This window comes from Sylvia atricapilla, chromosome Z (genome assembly GCF_009819655.1).
Source record: "Sylvia atricapilla isolate bSylAtr1 chromosome Z, bSylAtr1.pri, whole genome shotgun sequence".
NCBI lineage: Eukaryota > Metazoa > Chordata > Aves > Passeriformes > Sylviidae > Sylvia > Sylvia atricapilla.
The window spans coordinates 27736281-27751779 of NC_089174.1; the positions used below are offsets into that span (position 1 = coordinate 27736281).

A 15499-nucleotide genomic window follows, 5' to 3' on the forward strand; every position below is an offset into this window, starting at 1 on the left:
TGATACCAATTGTCACTTGTCACCAATTGACACCAATTGTTAGTGTTCTGACTCTCCAGAACACATCAGAAGTAAAAGCAATATGAGAGAAAAGAAATTACATTTGGAGATTTGTTCGTCATCTGTCACAACAGAAAAAATAGACTTAATTTCCTACTTGATTGTAAAAAGTGGAGTCTGTGTTTGGTTTTTTGTTGTTTTGGTTTGGTTGGGGGCTTTTTTAGATTTTTTTATTCTGTTTTCAAATAGATGCATGTAATGTACAGAAATCAGTTTCTACAGTGAAACAGAAGAGTGAGCTTGTTTTACTTCAGTAAAATAAACAAAGTTTGAATCAAAAGGAAGTTGATTTCTTTAATGTTTCTTTCTTTGTTTTGGAGTCCAGAAAACTTCAAACACCAATTTAGCTGTGTCAGTTTTCTTGAGCAGAGGGGAGTATGGGTTACCTTATTATCTAAAAACAGTAATAAGTAGGAGACAAGAAAGCAATCCTATAGGCTTTAAAAAGCTCACCTGAGGGACAGGTATCTCTATCACTGAGTTCAAGCATCAACATGTTGGGCCAGACTGGTTGCAAGAATGAACTGACACAAACGCAAACGTGTTCTTTATTGTTTTAACTTTCTATCCCTTCTGGTACCAAGGGCCCACAAAACTAACAACCACTGAAGCTTCTAAAACTACCTTCTCCTGATCATAATGCTGGAGATGGCAAAAGAAGAGCCTGCACACATATCTGTTCCTAGAGTAAACTACCATGAAGTATTTCCTGTACCCTTATTTTTTTAATGTTCTATCCATAGGAGACTTTCTGAGTCTTGACAGGTGCCTGAATTACTATGTCCTTCAAAACTCTTATGGGTATTCCTATCACATGAAAGCAGAGGGTCGAACACTGAACAAAAGAAAAACAGTGGCAATTCACAAATACTTATTTCCATATATGAGACTTAGTTGCTCATAAAACAAACTGAGGCAATTGTACAATTTGTAACTCTGAGCCACGTAAGATTTAAATACATGGTTTTAAAAAACTTTCAGATTTTTCATAGCTCATCATTTTTTCTGTTTTCTTCTAATGGACAAATTCCCTGCAGTCACACTAGTCAATGCAAATTATTCATTGTTTCTGCCCATTTCTGGGCCAAGAATAAACATGTTATTTCAGGATTCAGAAAGATTTTTGACCACGTATGAAGACAAACACTATCATCACAAGCAGGTGAACTACTGTGCTGGTAGAGGCTGGGGTAGAGTTAGTTTTCTTCAAAAGTGGCTATTGTGAGGCTGTGTTTAGGATTTGTGCTGAACACAGGGTAGATGACACAGAGATTTTTTTTTATTGCTGAGCTGGGCTTACACAGAGCCAAGGTGTTTTCTGCTTTTGTATTTCCACCCTGGTGAGGGAGCTGGGGGTGCCAGCTGGAGTTTGGGAGGAGACACAGCCGGGACAGGTGACCTCAACTGATCGAAGGCATATTCCAGACCATCTGACATCATGGTCAGTGCTTAAAGTGAGAGGAAGAAGGAGGAAGGTATAGGATTTGGAAGGACGGTGTTTGTCTTCCCAAGTCACTAGTGCACATGATGGGACCCTGCTCTCCTGGAGATGGCTGACACCTGCCTGCCAGTGAGAAGCAGTGAATTCATACCTTGTTTCTCTTTGGTTGTGTGCACAGCTTTTGCTATTAAATTGTGTTGATCTGAACACACGAGTTTTCTCTCTATCGTTTACCCTTCCCATTTCCTACTCAGCCAGGAGTGAGATGAGTGAGTGACTGCCTGGGGCTTGGCTGATGGCTGGGGCTAAACCACAACAGGCACAAAACAACTTATATATGGAATCTAATAAAAGATGAAGACATCCCATCTTTCATCGTAAAACTGGAATATCATGACAGTATGTGTCACACTTCTATACTGTATCATAATTTCTTTTTCCTGTTATGGATAGTATTTGAAATCCACTTACCTCTACTAAAAGTCAAAACCACAATAAACTGCAGTACAATGCATTCTCATTTCATTACTTAAAGCACATCAGTTAAGGAGCATGCACATGCATCACTTTGAATTTTTAGCTGAATTTTGGTAACTACTTAAAAAATAGAAATTCACCAGGCATGAAAAAAGGAGCAAGTGTTGCCTGATACAGAAATGAGCAAGTATAGATCTGCAGGTTGTTTTTCTAAGCAGAATTGAAAAAGCAAGTGTTTTACTTAAAAAAAGTACTTTATTCCTTTCTGTTGGATCATGCTATTTTAAGAATACTGCAGGCTAGCCATTGGAAAAATTCAGTATGCAAGGCAAATGAAAGAGTAACCACCTAAGTGGTTTGAAAAACGCTACTAATGCAGATTTCTTTTTATACTTTCCAATAGAAATTAACTACATTAAAATGTCATTAAAATTCTGACCGTCATTTGGGATTTCAAATTATTGATTTTTCACTTTTTCAAATTTCTAATCTATTTTAAATTAGAAATATTTTACTTTTTTTTCCTTTTGATTTGGACTGTTTATCTTTGGTCCCATTCTTCTTATAAGACAAAAGCAGAATTTATATTGTTTCCTAAGAATATCAGACTATTTCAGATGAGGAAAATACTTTAATTTCTTCCAGGTTCTAAGACAAGCAATGATAATTAAAAGATCATTACTGCTCTTCCACTTTCCCAGGAAGAGCTAAAAGACAGATTACTTTCAACTGTCCTTCATTTGCTCTTGCAGATGGAATAACTGAATACATGAAATGAAACTACAGATTTCTAACTGTTAAAGCAAAGGTCAAATTCTTTCTTAAGAAACCTCTGGATGATAAAGAACTTACCATCTCTATATGTACTTATATTATAAAACAGTTTTCTAAGGTAGTTTTCAAGAGAAATACAGTAATGTGATTCTGAAAAAAATCTACTATAATCAACAATAAGGGTTTTTTTCAGATGATAGGTGCCTCTTGGAAAACAAAACATCATGTGCTAGTTCTATTTGCCAAAATCATTTGCTGCAACTGCAAAAACAAGAAACATGGCTGGAAAGTACAGTGATTTGAAAAGCATTCAAACTGTTTTGTTCTGTCTGATCTTTGTGACAGAGGCACTGAAACAAGTTTTTCATCACAAACTAATTCCTAATAAGGGTTAGGAATTTATAAGACTACCAGGTACTGGTTTTTGGTTCCTGTTTTTACCATTTGAGTCTAAGTGAAACTTTATATTCAAAGTTACTACAAGCTCAAGTCAACAAAAGCAAAGAGCAGAAAGGGAAAGAAATAATGTAACTTTACTGACCAATGCTGTACATAGAGTTATGATCTCTTAAAATAAGTTTCAAACTTGGAGATCAACATCCACATTCAAATATGTACTAAAGGGTAGGAGGAAAGGCAAGATGATATGCATAGTCTTATCGTTTTAGAATTATCAGTATTCAGAAATTTTTGCTTTTGATCTCTATTTGAGAGTGGAAGCATTTCACAAAAATCTAGAAGTAAACATAAGGGAAAAGAGTCTAGTTATGCATAACAAAATTGTAAGATATAGGAAAAATCTAAATATTACAGAAGAATATGGCATAGTTGACTGGAACAAGTATTCCAGTCACTTCTCAGTCTTTGTTTCTGGATGTCAGAAACAGTAAAGGCACAAAAATATAGCTGATTTTAATCCCTCTGCAACATTGGAGGTCAACTTTTTTTTTCCATTCTCCCCGCATAATTTTTTTTAATGTGACAGAGAAAGGACTTTGGAGAAATATCTTTTCCCAAAATTTGCTTTACATAAACAGATACTAAAAACAAGTAATAACCCACTGAATCCTAGAATTACACGGGTTGAAAGACACCCAGCCCAATCCCTTGCTCAGAACAGGGCAGACTTAACTGATGGCATAGTTCGTTCACATTCATCAGCTCTAGGCCCCTTTCTCAGTGATTATCCCTAAAAACAACTATTAAAAAATGTTCTTTCTTCCCTTAAATTTTTAGTTTGAACTGCTGGATTCTTCCAGCAATGTTTTTATTAAACCTGCAATCAGCCAGCCAGCATTCCTTCTTCAGAAAAACATGCAGCAGATAGGCTATATTTAGTATGCATTTCAGAGTACACTTCTTTGTAACGATACTTAGTATTTTAAACCAGTGACAGCAGTAGTATTAACATAGCTTAGTATACAGTTACCAACACCTTGTTAGCAGAATTGCCAACAAAAGCCAGTTATGACAGTTCTGTAACAGCAAACATATTTAGCTTACTAAAGTGATAGAGAGAAATGTTTACTCAGTACCACAGAGAAAGCTGATCATATTTGGAATAAGAGCTCACTTTTGGTTAAAGATCTCTACTCTGAAAACATTTTTCTAGAAGTCTTGTTTAAACAGACCACATTTATAGTTTTACATAAATATAAGGTAAGATGTTTTGATATGTAACATACATCTAAATATCAGTATTTAAAAAATACATAAAGTTACATTTTATCTTTCTACATATATATTCAGATGCGTAATAATAAAAAAAAATAGAAAGTTACACTTGATCTCTCTACATATATATTCAGATGTGATTTAGAAAGTCAGAGTTTAAGTAAATTTGTCTTTACAAAATCTTCCTTTAAAAACTTAGTTAATTGTAGCATTTTTGCTGTTGCTTTTATAAAAGTCAAACTAAATTAAAAAGCAGATAAGTATATGGAAAATAAAAACATTACAGGAATTTGTTCTGGACCTGAGAATAACTTATCATTACCTGAATTTAAAACTTTAAGATTTTTTGCTTTTCTAAAGGGTTCTTAGAATATCAACAAAACACTTTCCATTTGTAATGTCTGAAATGAACACTTACAAATCCACATGCACAATAATGCTTATATTCAAAAAAAAAGAAAACAAGCAGCTCTCCAAAAAAGATACAAAACACTTCTGCTCTTTTCAAACCATGGTCAAAGTAGTTTTATATTTAATATTTATTTCAAATGAAGAGCCATAAGAATACTACAGTGCTGACAATATTCTTTTTTAAAAGTGCGCAATTTATGTACTCCTTTTATTACAAAATTTTACTTTAAACTTTGATATCATGGCTTGCAAACAGAAGTTTTTCTGTCTTTCTGCATATGCAAAAAAAACCAAACCAAACGAAAAAAAAAAGAAACCAAAAAAAAAAACACAAAAAACAAACACAAAACAAAAAAAACAACAAAAAAACAAAAAAAAAAAAAAAAAAAAAAAAAAAAATCAACAAAAACAAACAAAAAAAAACAACAAAAAAAAACCCCCCCACATAGCAAACTGCATGTAGAGGCCTAGAACTAAATCTAGTATCTTGTCTGAAGGTTTGGTAGGACTATGAGTACTGAAGGAGGTAAATTATTTGGAAAACCTCACGCATTCCATGGAGAACACTACCTGATGTGGCCTAGGCATTGGGAAGTGCCTACCTGTCAAAGAGAGAAAACATACTGTATTTGTAAAATGGGAATATATTCTAGTTAGGTGAGAACGGCAAAGCTTTAAAATAAACACAAAAAACTAGGTTGTAATAGTATTGGAAACTCTCTGAGGTCAACTTAACTCCCTTGTATTAGAGCAGTTGCACTGCTTGGAAACCTTATTTTAGTAGCATTCACATCTGCTTCACTATTCTCTTCTACACAGTATGTATACAAATAATTCCAGATTCAGATTCTCTATGCAAATCCAAAACCATACTGCATTGTTATTGAACACAAACTACTTAAAGTATTTAAGCTTTCAGCAGTCACATAATTTTCTTAAAAATCCCAGAAGACAAATATACACAAAACAAGACAACTGACCAGTTTTAGTCTTTAATTGCTGCTGTCCTCTGCTAGGCACATGAGCTCCTCCTCCAAAGACAGCAGACCACATTTTGTTGTTAAGTGGATGAGCCATAATTCTATACAACTCATTGCTAGAATGTGTTGCAAGGCCATGGATGAACAGGCTGAGATAGACCGCAGTTAGAATTTCGCAAAGTAGAACTGTGAGGCCTGGCTGGGCTTCTTCGCCAGCAGAATTCAAGAGACGTATAAGAGCCATCATTCCTGTTTATATAAAATAAACATATTCTTTAAGAAAGCACATATATGTGTGTGAATATATTACAGATTGTCATGGGTATTTTGTCTGGCAAGCTATGTTACTTAGTAATTTTTAGTATAGAAAAATTCCAAGCTCTACACATTGAAATCAAAGTAGAAAACTTGAGGTGAAACAGGAAAGCTCTTAATTTTTAACAATTTGTTAGTTTTTTAGCTTCCTGTTTTGGACTAATAGTTAAAGAAATGTATAAAACCTTTTCAATTATTATAGCTGCATTATAATCCTGTAAGTTGAAACTCTATCTTCCTCCTTCACAGCAGTAAAACTAATCAAAAATCATGGGCATCAACTTGTATTACACATTGTCTGGCAAATGTTCTTTCACCCAAGTACTAAATATCTTGTAGTGTTTTTATGCTCCCACAAAAGGGTGTAGTTCAGATGTGGCTTCAACTGTGACACTTTGTGCACACAAGTGAAAATGCACATAGTCACAGCCAAAGAATTCTGCTTTTTGTCATGCTCTCCAATTTGCACATATAACATGTGAATCTACTAAAAAATAAAAAAGTCAGTTCAAGGTGATGTTACTCATAAGAACAGCTGTTAAAAATTCCTTGCCCCACTCATCAGATTTAACCCCGTGGTTAACTAAATAACAAACAAAACCAGATAACAGGCTAGCTTCTCTATAAAATCTCTAGCTTCAGTGATAATGTTTGGCAGAAAAGAAAAAATGGCACAGCTTCAAATATAAAGACTACTTCAGGCTCTCCACGAAGATTTTTAAAGCAAAATTTTCTGATTGAAGAAACAGTTCTTATAAGTAGGCACATTTCCTGGCTATGCTTACATTAAGTTAGTGCTGTAAACTGAAGCTCATATCTAGATGTATTACACTGATAACACTTCCTCTGCTAGTGTATCACCAGCATAGACCTCAGCACACTCTAAGTCTTACCTGAAATCTGACATTAATTTATAAGCTCCAGAAAACCATGATTTATTATAAATGTCTCATTTTTAATAGTTTCAAGTTAGTCCAAAAGTTTTCCATGGTAAGCCTTCCCAGTCCTTCTTAGGAGTCAGGAATTAGAATACTGCTGTTCCAGGGGGAGCAAGTAGAGCACAGGACATACATGTCTTTACCCTACCTCTTGTTTGGTTGCTCTATCTTTTCTAGATCCTGCACTATTTTTTTTAGTTAAAGGGAGCAATATAAACTAACTTGACTTAGTGAATAGCCACAAGCACTTAGAACTTCTGAAAAAAAATTACATTTTAATCAAAGAACTCAACAGAACTGTCAAAATTACTACTAGAAAGTTATACCCACATGCTCTTACAGTGTATCAAGACAACTCACTTCTCCTTAAGAGAACAAATCAAGTCTAGATACCTGGCCACTGAGCAGGTGAAGTGTTGGGAGTCACTGTTTCTTCTAAGTTTGTTGTTTGTAAGGAATGACGCTGAGTTAACAGGACCGTCTGGTACACTGTCCCAGTGAACTGATTTCCCTGAAATGAGCTGTGAAACAGAGATGTGGGAAATTATGTTTAAAAGTTACATTTACAACTATTCAAGTGATAGCATTTTCTAGATGCAGGCAAGTGTGATCACTGTCCTCTGATGCCCTACCCATTATCGTGACTGCAATGAGACAGTTGTCTAAAAATCACTTTTCACGGACTTTACCTGTAGCTGTGGCCATCACAGAGACATTGGTAGATGCAAGCAGAGAGCGACGCTGCTAAGGTATGCATTACATATATCTGTAAGACAAAGTTTTACAGAACTTACTACAGCCAAAGTGACCTGTGGTTAGTATCACAGCCTTTCACTCTGCATACAGATGTGTAACAAGCACTTATGCACTTACAAAGCCACCTTTCACTTCAGAACTTGAATCAATTCACTTTGCAATGAAAAGGATGGGGGGAAACTCACTCGCCTCACCAACACAATCACAGATCAGTTCTATCTATAATGTTTTTGATTATTTAACAGCAACATATTAAGCCTGTATACAACATTCCTACATAATTACACCCTAACACAGTTGGCAGCTTGCTGGCTCAGAATACAAAACACTTCATTTCAGAATAAAAACTATAATGCAGCTTAGTTTTCGACCAATTCTTGTGCAGCTCTTGAATGCACACTCAATCTTCTCAGCATCATACTGATCAGTACTTTTAGCACCACTGTTACTTTTTTCTAAATGTATCACAAAACACACTAAGATAAAAAGCCAGAGAATATGTTGATCAAAAAGGTTCCATTCAAACAAAACCAGTTTATTATACTTATTTGTTTGTTCCCTCTAAAACAAAGCTAACTAGGAACTAGCCCTCTTTTCAGCATTCTCTAGAAATCCTTAGTAAAAGCAGACACAGTTTGGGACCTAACACACACAAAACTTCAGGGAAGACTAAGTTTTATTTCCAGTCATAGGTTAAATATGGGAGAAATCTTACAGAAACAATTTTTAAAAATTACTATACAACCACAAACTGCTTCACAAAAGTCTAGTTTTACTGAACTTCGCTGACCATTAGTTTTTATACTTCAACATTTAATTTTACTTTGGTAAAGTAAAATGAGTAAGAATAAAATGCAGAATCTCTCATTAACACAACAGATGCAATCAACACACTGGCATAAAATCAAATATGCTGATGATGTAGTATAACATGTTTTCCATGTAATAATGTCCTCTTGGACAAATATCCAGTTCTGAGAGAGGCTTATATACAACAGCTTGTTGAACCAGATGCTCAAAACCTTAACTATGAGTGGACATTTCTTTTAGCACAAAGTGCTACAGAAAATGTTTATGTTTCATGGTTTTATTATTTGTCACAGATAGGCATAACATGAAGTTTTCATGTTGCCTGAAAAAAATTTGTTACTTCAGCAAACTAGATGGTGACAACAACAAAATGACTGTAAAAAAATACATACCTTGCTGTTCTGAGTATCTGGATGAGGTGGCGAATCAAGGTTTATTATAGCATGTAATATATCATGAGTTAAATTGCCAAGATGTAGCAACGGATTAGCCACCACTGTTTTGGCACTAGCGGTGCAAGCAAATAGGAGAGGTATGGAGCTTTGCTCTGGTGAAGGGCTGGAAGGTATCTGTACTGACTGCTCCTAAAAACAAGCAAGAAACACACACAAAGCAATAGTACATACATTTTTAAGGGAACATAAGAACTTTTGAAAGAGGAAAAAGGATTCTAAAAAAACAAAAATAAAGTGTACAAAAAACCATATTAAAAAATTAAAAACCTATTTAGATTTATTAAAAATCAGGTGTATGCTTCAGTAGGAAAATTTCAAAAATATTACAAAACATTTTCAAATAAATCTACAAACCTAAGCTCCCCCCCATACCTGCTGAGATTCCTGCAACAGCAGAATTAATTCCATTCTGACAGATGCCAAGCCTCCACCATGTGAGCCATGAAGTATACAGTAACTAAGGAACATTCTGAGGAGAGACTGGTATTTCAGAAGCCATTGACGTCTTTTCTGAAAGTCCTCTTTCTGTAGCATGGCTTTTTCCTGGTCAGATAGGTCTTCAGTGTTTTCATGTAATGTAGCTTCATCTGGCATCCCTGTAACTCCTGACTGTATCTCTTCTACTTCAATACCGTAATCACAAGTCTTCTGAAGAGCCACCACTTCTCTCTCAAGCCACTGGTAAAGCTGATACCGCAACTTTCCACCATCCACTTCATAGCCAGTGGACAGTGTACGAAGCTCCACAGTAAGGATTTTCAGGCATGCTCTAAACTTCAGCTGTGCTGAAATGATATCTTCTGATGGACTTAGAATATCTTGGTCATCAACTACACTAGAAGATTCTGTGTAGCTGGAACTTGTTTCATGGAATTTTTCAGTTTTCTTTAGAGGTTTTAGCTCTTTCATTACCAGAGAAGAATCTTCACTCTCATCATTTTCATCACTGTCTGACTGTAGTTGCAATTGTTGATCTTCAAATAGAGCACTTGGCTGGCTCCAATCAAAGGAAAGAGTGGAACTTGAATGTTTTCCTGATGAACAATCTGAAGATGAACAGCCATTGAATACTGGTTGTGACCAATCAATACTGGAAGCCTGATCTTTTGTTTCAAACTCTTTAGCTGGAGAATATGGTGAGAAATCTTTACCACTATCCACTAAACTAGGGGATTTACAGAATGACTTTGACCTCTTGACAACTTTGGGCATCTTTGATAACACTTCTAAGGCCAACATAGGACAACCAGCTTTTAGATGAGCATAAGCAGTGGTGAAAAATAGCCGTCTTTCACCTAGGTTGATTTTGTCAGCTAATCCGTTTTCTACTGTTAGGCAAATGTGGGTGGAAGATGTATCAGAAGAGCCAAAATGCCGTCTCAGCAAGAGAGGATGTGTTCTTAGGTAGTTATAGAAGTTAAACACTGCAGGATTGCAACTTGATGAGCCATCTCCTTCATCTGAAAAGATACAGCAGCATGTGGAAAATGTACCGCTCTGTATGAAATAACCTATCTGCAAAGTCCTAAGTTCATCAGAAGGCTTTTAGGTATTAGTATTAATCCTGTTGTCTACTTCATACATTCATTCTACTGTTTACTTCACTGCACCTTCCTTTGCACCTTTATCATTTGAGTATCTCAGTGGGAAGGACAATACCAAACCTACTAAAAACAAGCAGAGAGGAGCAGCAGGCATGCCTTTTTAAATTTAAACAGCTACCATTTATTTTCTTTGTAGTCAGGCCAGTTTAACTGAAGTCAAACAAGACCACTTTTCTGTTAATTTTAGATATTTTTAGGTCTCCATCTTCCATCTCTAAATGCTATATCTTACAGATATTTACTTAAAGTCTCTTCTAAAAAACTGGATTAGTATATTTTATTTTTGTATTTTGTCTAAATCTTAAAAGAAATGCAACTTATGGTAAAACTAGAGAATTCATAACATTTATACATAATTGTAGCAGTATTACATACAAATAAATTAATTACACAGCAGTGCAACACCTATTTATTTAATTTTCATGTCCACAAGAAGAAAAACCCTGAAGAGATAAGAGCATCAGCAGAGGATGATTCACCCAGCCTTCAAAGGGCTCAGGATAGCTGAAATATACCCTTAGTCTCTTCTCTATCAGGAGTTACAGCACAACTGGCAACAGCTAACAGAGAGAGCTACACAAAAAAGCACATGCTAGGTAAGAAAATAAGACAAGACACCACTTTATTCCTTTCCAATTTCTCTCAGTAGCCAGGAATGAGATAATCAGCTAACTACCAAGGACTTGAAGCATTTAATATCAGCAAAAACACCACCTTTAGGAAATAATACAACTACTTCTTAGAAGGCCTATAAAACACCAAGTGAACATAGAAATTAATTACTCTAGGAGACTTACATGCTTTTTCAGGCAGCACACAGGCCTCCTTGTACCATTTTAAGTATCAAAATCTTTCTGCTGGTAGTCTATTATTGTAGTCAGCTGTTACCAAGGACCAAAAGCTACAAAACACCATGTCTTCAAGACCCTCGTATCTAAGCGGGCTATCAAAAATTTTGACATAGGCCGTTACGGAGTAGAATTAATTTAAGAAGTTAATTTGTCTCTTCATTTTTAGACTGATTCTGGAAAAACAGCTGCATTACTGCAGAGTCATTCCATTATCCTGATATTCACATGCTTAAACGACAAAGTATGCATTCATGGGATACAGGATAATAACAATACAGTCACCATGTTTGCTATTAAGGTCCATATACATTCCTACAGCAAGCTATTTACTAACAATGGTGAGCAACTGTGTGGTATCTGGTTTTGTTCAGATGACACTTTCAGAAACTGTGGTTTAAATGAACAAATAATTAAAACCAACTCAACAGGCCAAATACTAATATTCTTACCTCCTTCATCTTCAATAGAATGCTTAATCAAAGTGTCAAGAGCCTTGCCATAATCTTCCAAAATCCAGTACGCCATACTTCGCAGGAAAGGGTCACAGTGTATGTTTCCTGAGCTCTCTTTTCCAGTAGACACATCTCCCAAAACTCTCTTCTGTAGTACAGATTTGTAGGTACTAGACACTTCAAACTCCGATTCATAAAGTCTAGATATTACAAGAGCCAGCTGAATGTCATGCAGTTTTTCAAGGCAGACCTAATTAAAAATAAGTTATATTACAATGATCAAACTTTGTCATTTCTCGTCAGTTTAAAATTATTACAGGGCAGGAAGTGGCATCAATCTGCTCAGATTAAAATAAGTCGGTCTATCAACTCCATAAAACGTGAGCAGGAACTAAGCAGAACTGGTGTCGCAAAGTACAACAAGATGTAAGACTGGATTTGCATTTCTTCATTTAAAGTATGGCATGACAATAGATATTTGCAATCAACCAGCTTCAACAGATCACTGCCAATGTGCACATGCCACCCCTTACCTCTAGATTCTGGTTGTTTTAGCTACAAAGCTTTACAAAACAAATCCTTTGTTATAACAGAATAATTTCCTCACAATTTTGCAATTCAAACAGACCAATGAAATAATTTTTGTTTGCTTTGTTTTTGTAAAGGGATTCTAGGAGCTAATCCACATCACCATCAAAACACCAGTCTGGAACTTCCTAATAAAAAACCATGTTGTCTTCCTATAGGACTGGGTAGACAATCTGAAAGGAAGCTAATCATAGGAAGGTCCCTTAGTATTAGAGCAGAGCAATTACCCATGTCACTTTTCAGTATCAGTAATATGACAGCTAAAAAAAAAACGCAAGAATGTAGGTTTTATATTTGTCCTTCATTTGGGATGGGAAAGAAGAGCACGAATTGAAGGCATAAGAAGCTTCAGGGGTCATACTAATGCAAAATGCAAAATGCATTCAATATATTTGTACATTCACGACAATGTAACTGTCTTAAACATTAAAAATTTTATTACCTCCACTGCATCTTTTAAGTGTCCTGCCAACAAGAAAAATGCTGCAGAATGTTCAAAACGCTGTTTGCCAAGCAAAGAAAAAGCATTCTTTAATGCTGCTTTTCGCCATCTGTCCTCAGTAAAGTTGTTTCCAAAAAACTGTGTCATTTTAGCATCTTTTTGGGACCTGCATATTGAATACAATTGATAAAAATGTTTTACTGTTTATTAGTTGTACTACAGTCCTTCATTTCTGCAGATGTGAGTAAAATTTTACACCGATCTTCACATTAAGAAATGAGGAATCTCTCACCCCACTAGGAGTTGAGAAGGCTACATATTTAAAAATAGCAAAAACTTCAGTAAATAAGAAACCTAATAGTATTTTTAATAACCTGATACTAATACAGAAAATCTCATTTTTCTTAAGGTGAGCTCTTAAGTGGCAATGCAAATTACTTTTCAGAAGATTTGCAACACTGAATGCTGTATTATGAAACATCAGTTAGAAAGACGAAAGTCAGTACCCTGAACTAAAGGTATAATTTTTAACAATTACGTAGAAGATAGGCATGACATTTCACATACTACACTGCTAGTCCTCAGAAGTAAATCATAATTAAACAGTAATTGAAATTACAGGAGATTTGAGACTAAAATTTGGAGCATCTGCCTTCAGAAACAGCAACTAAATTCCTTTAGTAAATGTAAGAAGGTTCAATGTAAGAAGGTTCAACTACTCATTCAATGTGATGACTAGTTTAGAAATCAAATCCTCGGCTTTCAATGGTAATATTTCTTTTTCCTTTGGATTACCACCACTTTTCCCCCAAAAATTATACTAGACAGCGTGAAATTTCATGTAAGAGCTTGAATACCTGTATAATCCCCAGATAACAGCCTTCTTCTTCATTGCAAGGTAAAAAATGGCAGCGTCAAGTGGATCGTTGTTTCGTTGGAAAGCCGCTTTAGCCACCTGAGAAGACAGTTCGAAAGCAAGAAAACAACAACAATTTAAATTCATCTTCAATAGAATTCTTCTGGCATCCTATACCTCATAGTGCTCTGAAGTTCTCTTTAATTCTGCCCTGTCATTACAAGTCTGATGTAAGAACATGTGAAGATACAACAACCCATTTGATATCACTTAATTCACACTCGTCCCGTTCTAGAAGCTTTTTTGCAGATCAAATGGGAATCCCTCTGTCTGAAATCAGTTTCTAAAATCACAGCAAAATTAATTTACTAGTTACTCTGGTAATCAAAGGACAGATCAAGTCTTGAGAAACAGGCTCAGACCAACCAGTGACAACAGGAGAAAAATGGTTTACAGATTACTTATGGAGGTTGGAAAAACGGTAAGTGGCAGCAAGAAAAGTCCAAGTCCTGTGCAGGATAATCTTAAACTCAGGCCCAGAATACCTGGAATTTTTTTAGTGCAAGACAGTTAAGTTTCATAAAATGGTAATTACTGAAGATTTAAAAGTAAAAGTAGAGACATGCATTTTACCACTTTGTGCTTTGTAGTCAAAGTATCTTGCACATGTAATTTTCTAGCTCAACACACTTACGAGCTTAAAACAAGTGATAATGAGGTTAGGCTTATTGCCACATCTGTGATGATTAAAATATTTAATATAAAATACCCAACAAAACCCTCAAACAAACAAAAACCCAGCAAGCCAAAACAAAAAAATAGGTTTGCTTATCATGGAAAATAATCAATTTGCAAGACAGATATGATATCTAAGTTATTCCCACGTCTGACAGGTTTCTAAGAACAATGTTTTCCCACAACCTGTTTCTCTATTTTGCTATAAAAAACAACCATATGTTCCACTTGTATCTTGAGCATCCAAAATAAGCATTTGTACAATATTACCTTTAAGATGGAGTATCTAAGAGCAAAAAATGTACTCCACACTGGAATCTGAAGTCTAAAGTACTAAAAAAAAATTAGTTAAATACAGAAGTTCAGACGCATAGAAAAGTATAGATAAAAAAAAAGTACAGCATGAAACATTCAGAAAAACTTCATTATCTAAAAACTTAAAACTGCATAAACAGAAGGTAAACACTGGAGAACAGCTATTTGGAAAGGTTTTGTTGGTTTGTTTATTTTTCAGAATGCTATGTTTCTACCTTTTCTATGCATTTCCGCAGGCTGTGGATGTTTCGAACCCACCATCCTATCCCCATAGCTCTGAGCTCTGACCATGTTGGATCTCCCTTCTGCACTGCAGGGAGCATACTCAGGAGTTCTTCCTCTGCTACAGAATGGAATGCCCAGGCAAAATGACTAGTAGATAAGCCTATATAATAAATATTTAAAAAGAGAAAAGAAAATTCAGAAGATATTTATTAATAAAATAATCCAAAATCTGAAGACAAGTGGGTGGGAACGGGAAAAGGGAAGAAGGTCAAACAGCTTGTTTTGGATTTTTAGGTGCATTGCTGATGAGGCAACAGAAATTTAAAAGAGTATTTGTCAG

General features: G+C 35.3%; 1 protein-coding gene across 3 annotated transcripts in view; it reads right to left on the reverse strand.

The window, feature by feature from the left end:
• DMXL1 (Dmx like 1) overlaps positions 1-15499 on the reverse strand; it is a 75915-nt gene that overhangs the window by 22179 nt on the left and 38237 nt on the right. For all 3 annotated transcript variants that reach the window (XM_066338503.1, XM_066338502.1, XM_066338504.1), the window contains exons 20-28: positions 15150-15319; positions 13886-13983; positions 13029-13194; positions 11996-12248; positions 9464-10551; positions 9029-9220; positions 7760-7836; positions 7464-7591; positions 5818-6066 (exon numbers count right to left, since the gene is read on the reverse strand). In XM_066338503.1, coding sequence (XP_066194600.1) covers positions 5818-6066; positions 7464-7591; positions 7760-7836; positions 9029-9220; positions 9464-10551; positions 11996-12248; positions 13029-13194; positions 13886-13983; positions 15150-15319 — 2421 coding nt within the window. The remainder of the gene's footprint in view (positions 1-5817; positions 6067-7463; positions 7592-7759; positions 7837-9028; positions 9221-9463; positions 10552-11995; positions 12249-13028; positions 13195-13885; positions 13984-15149; positions 15320-15499) is intronic.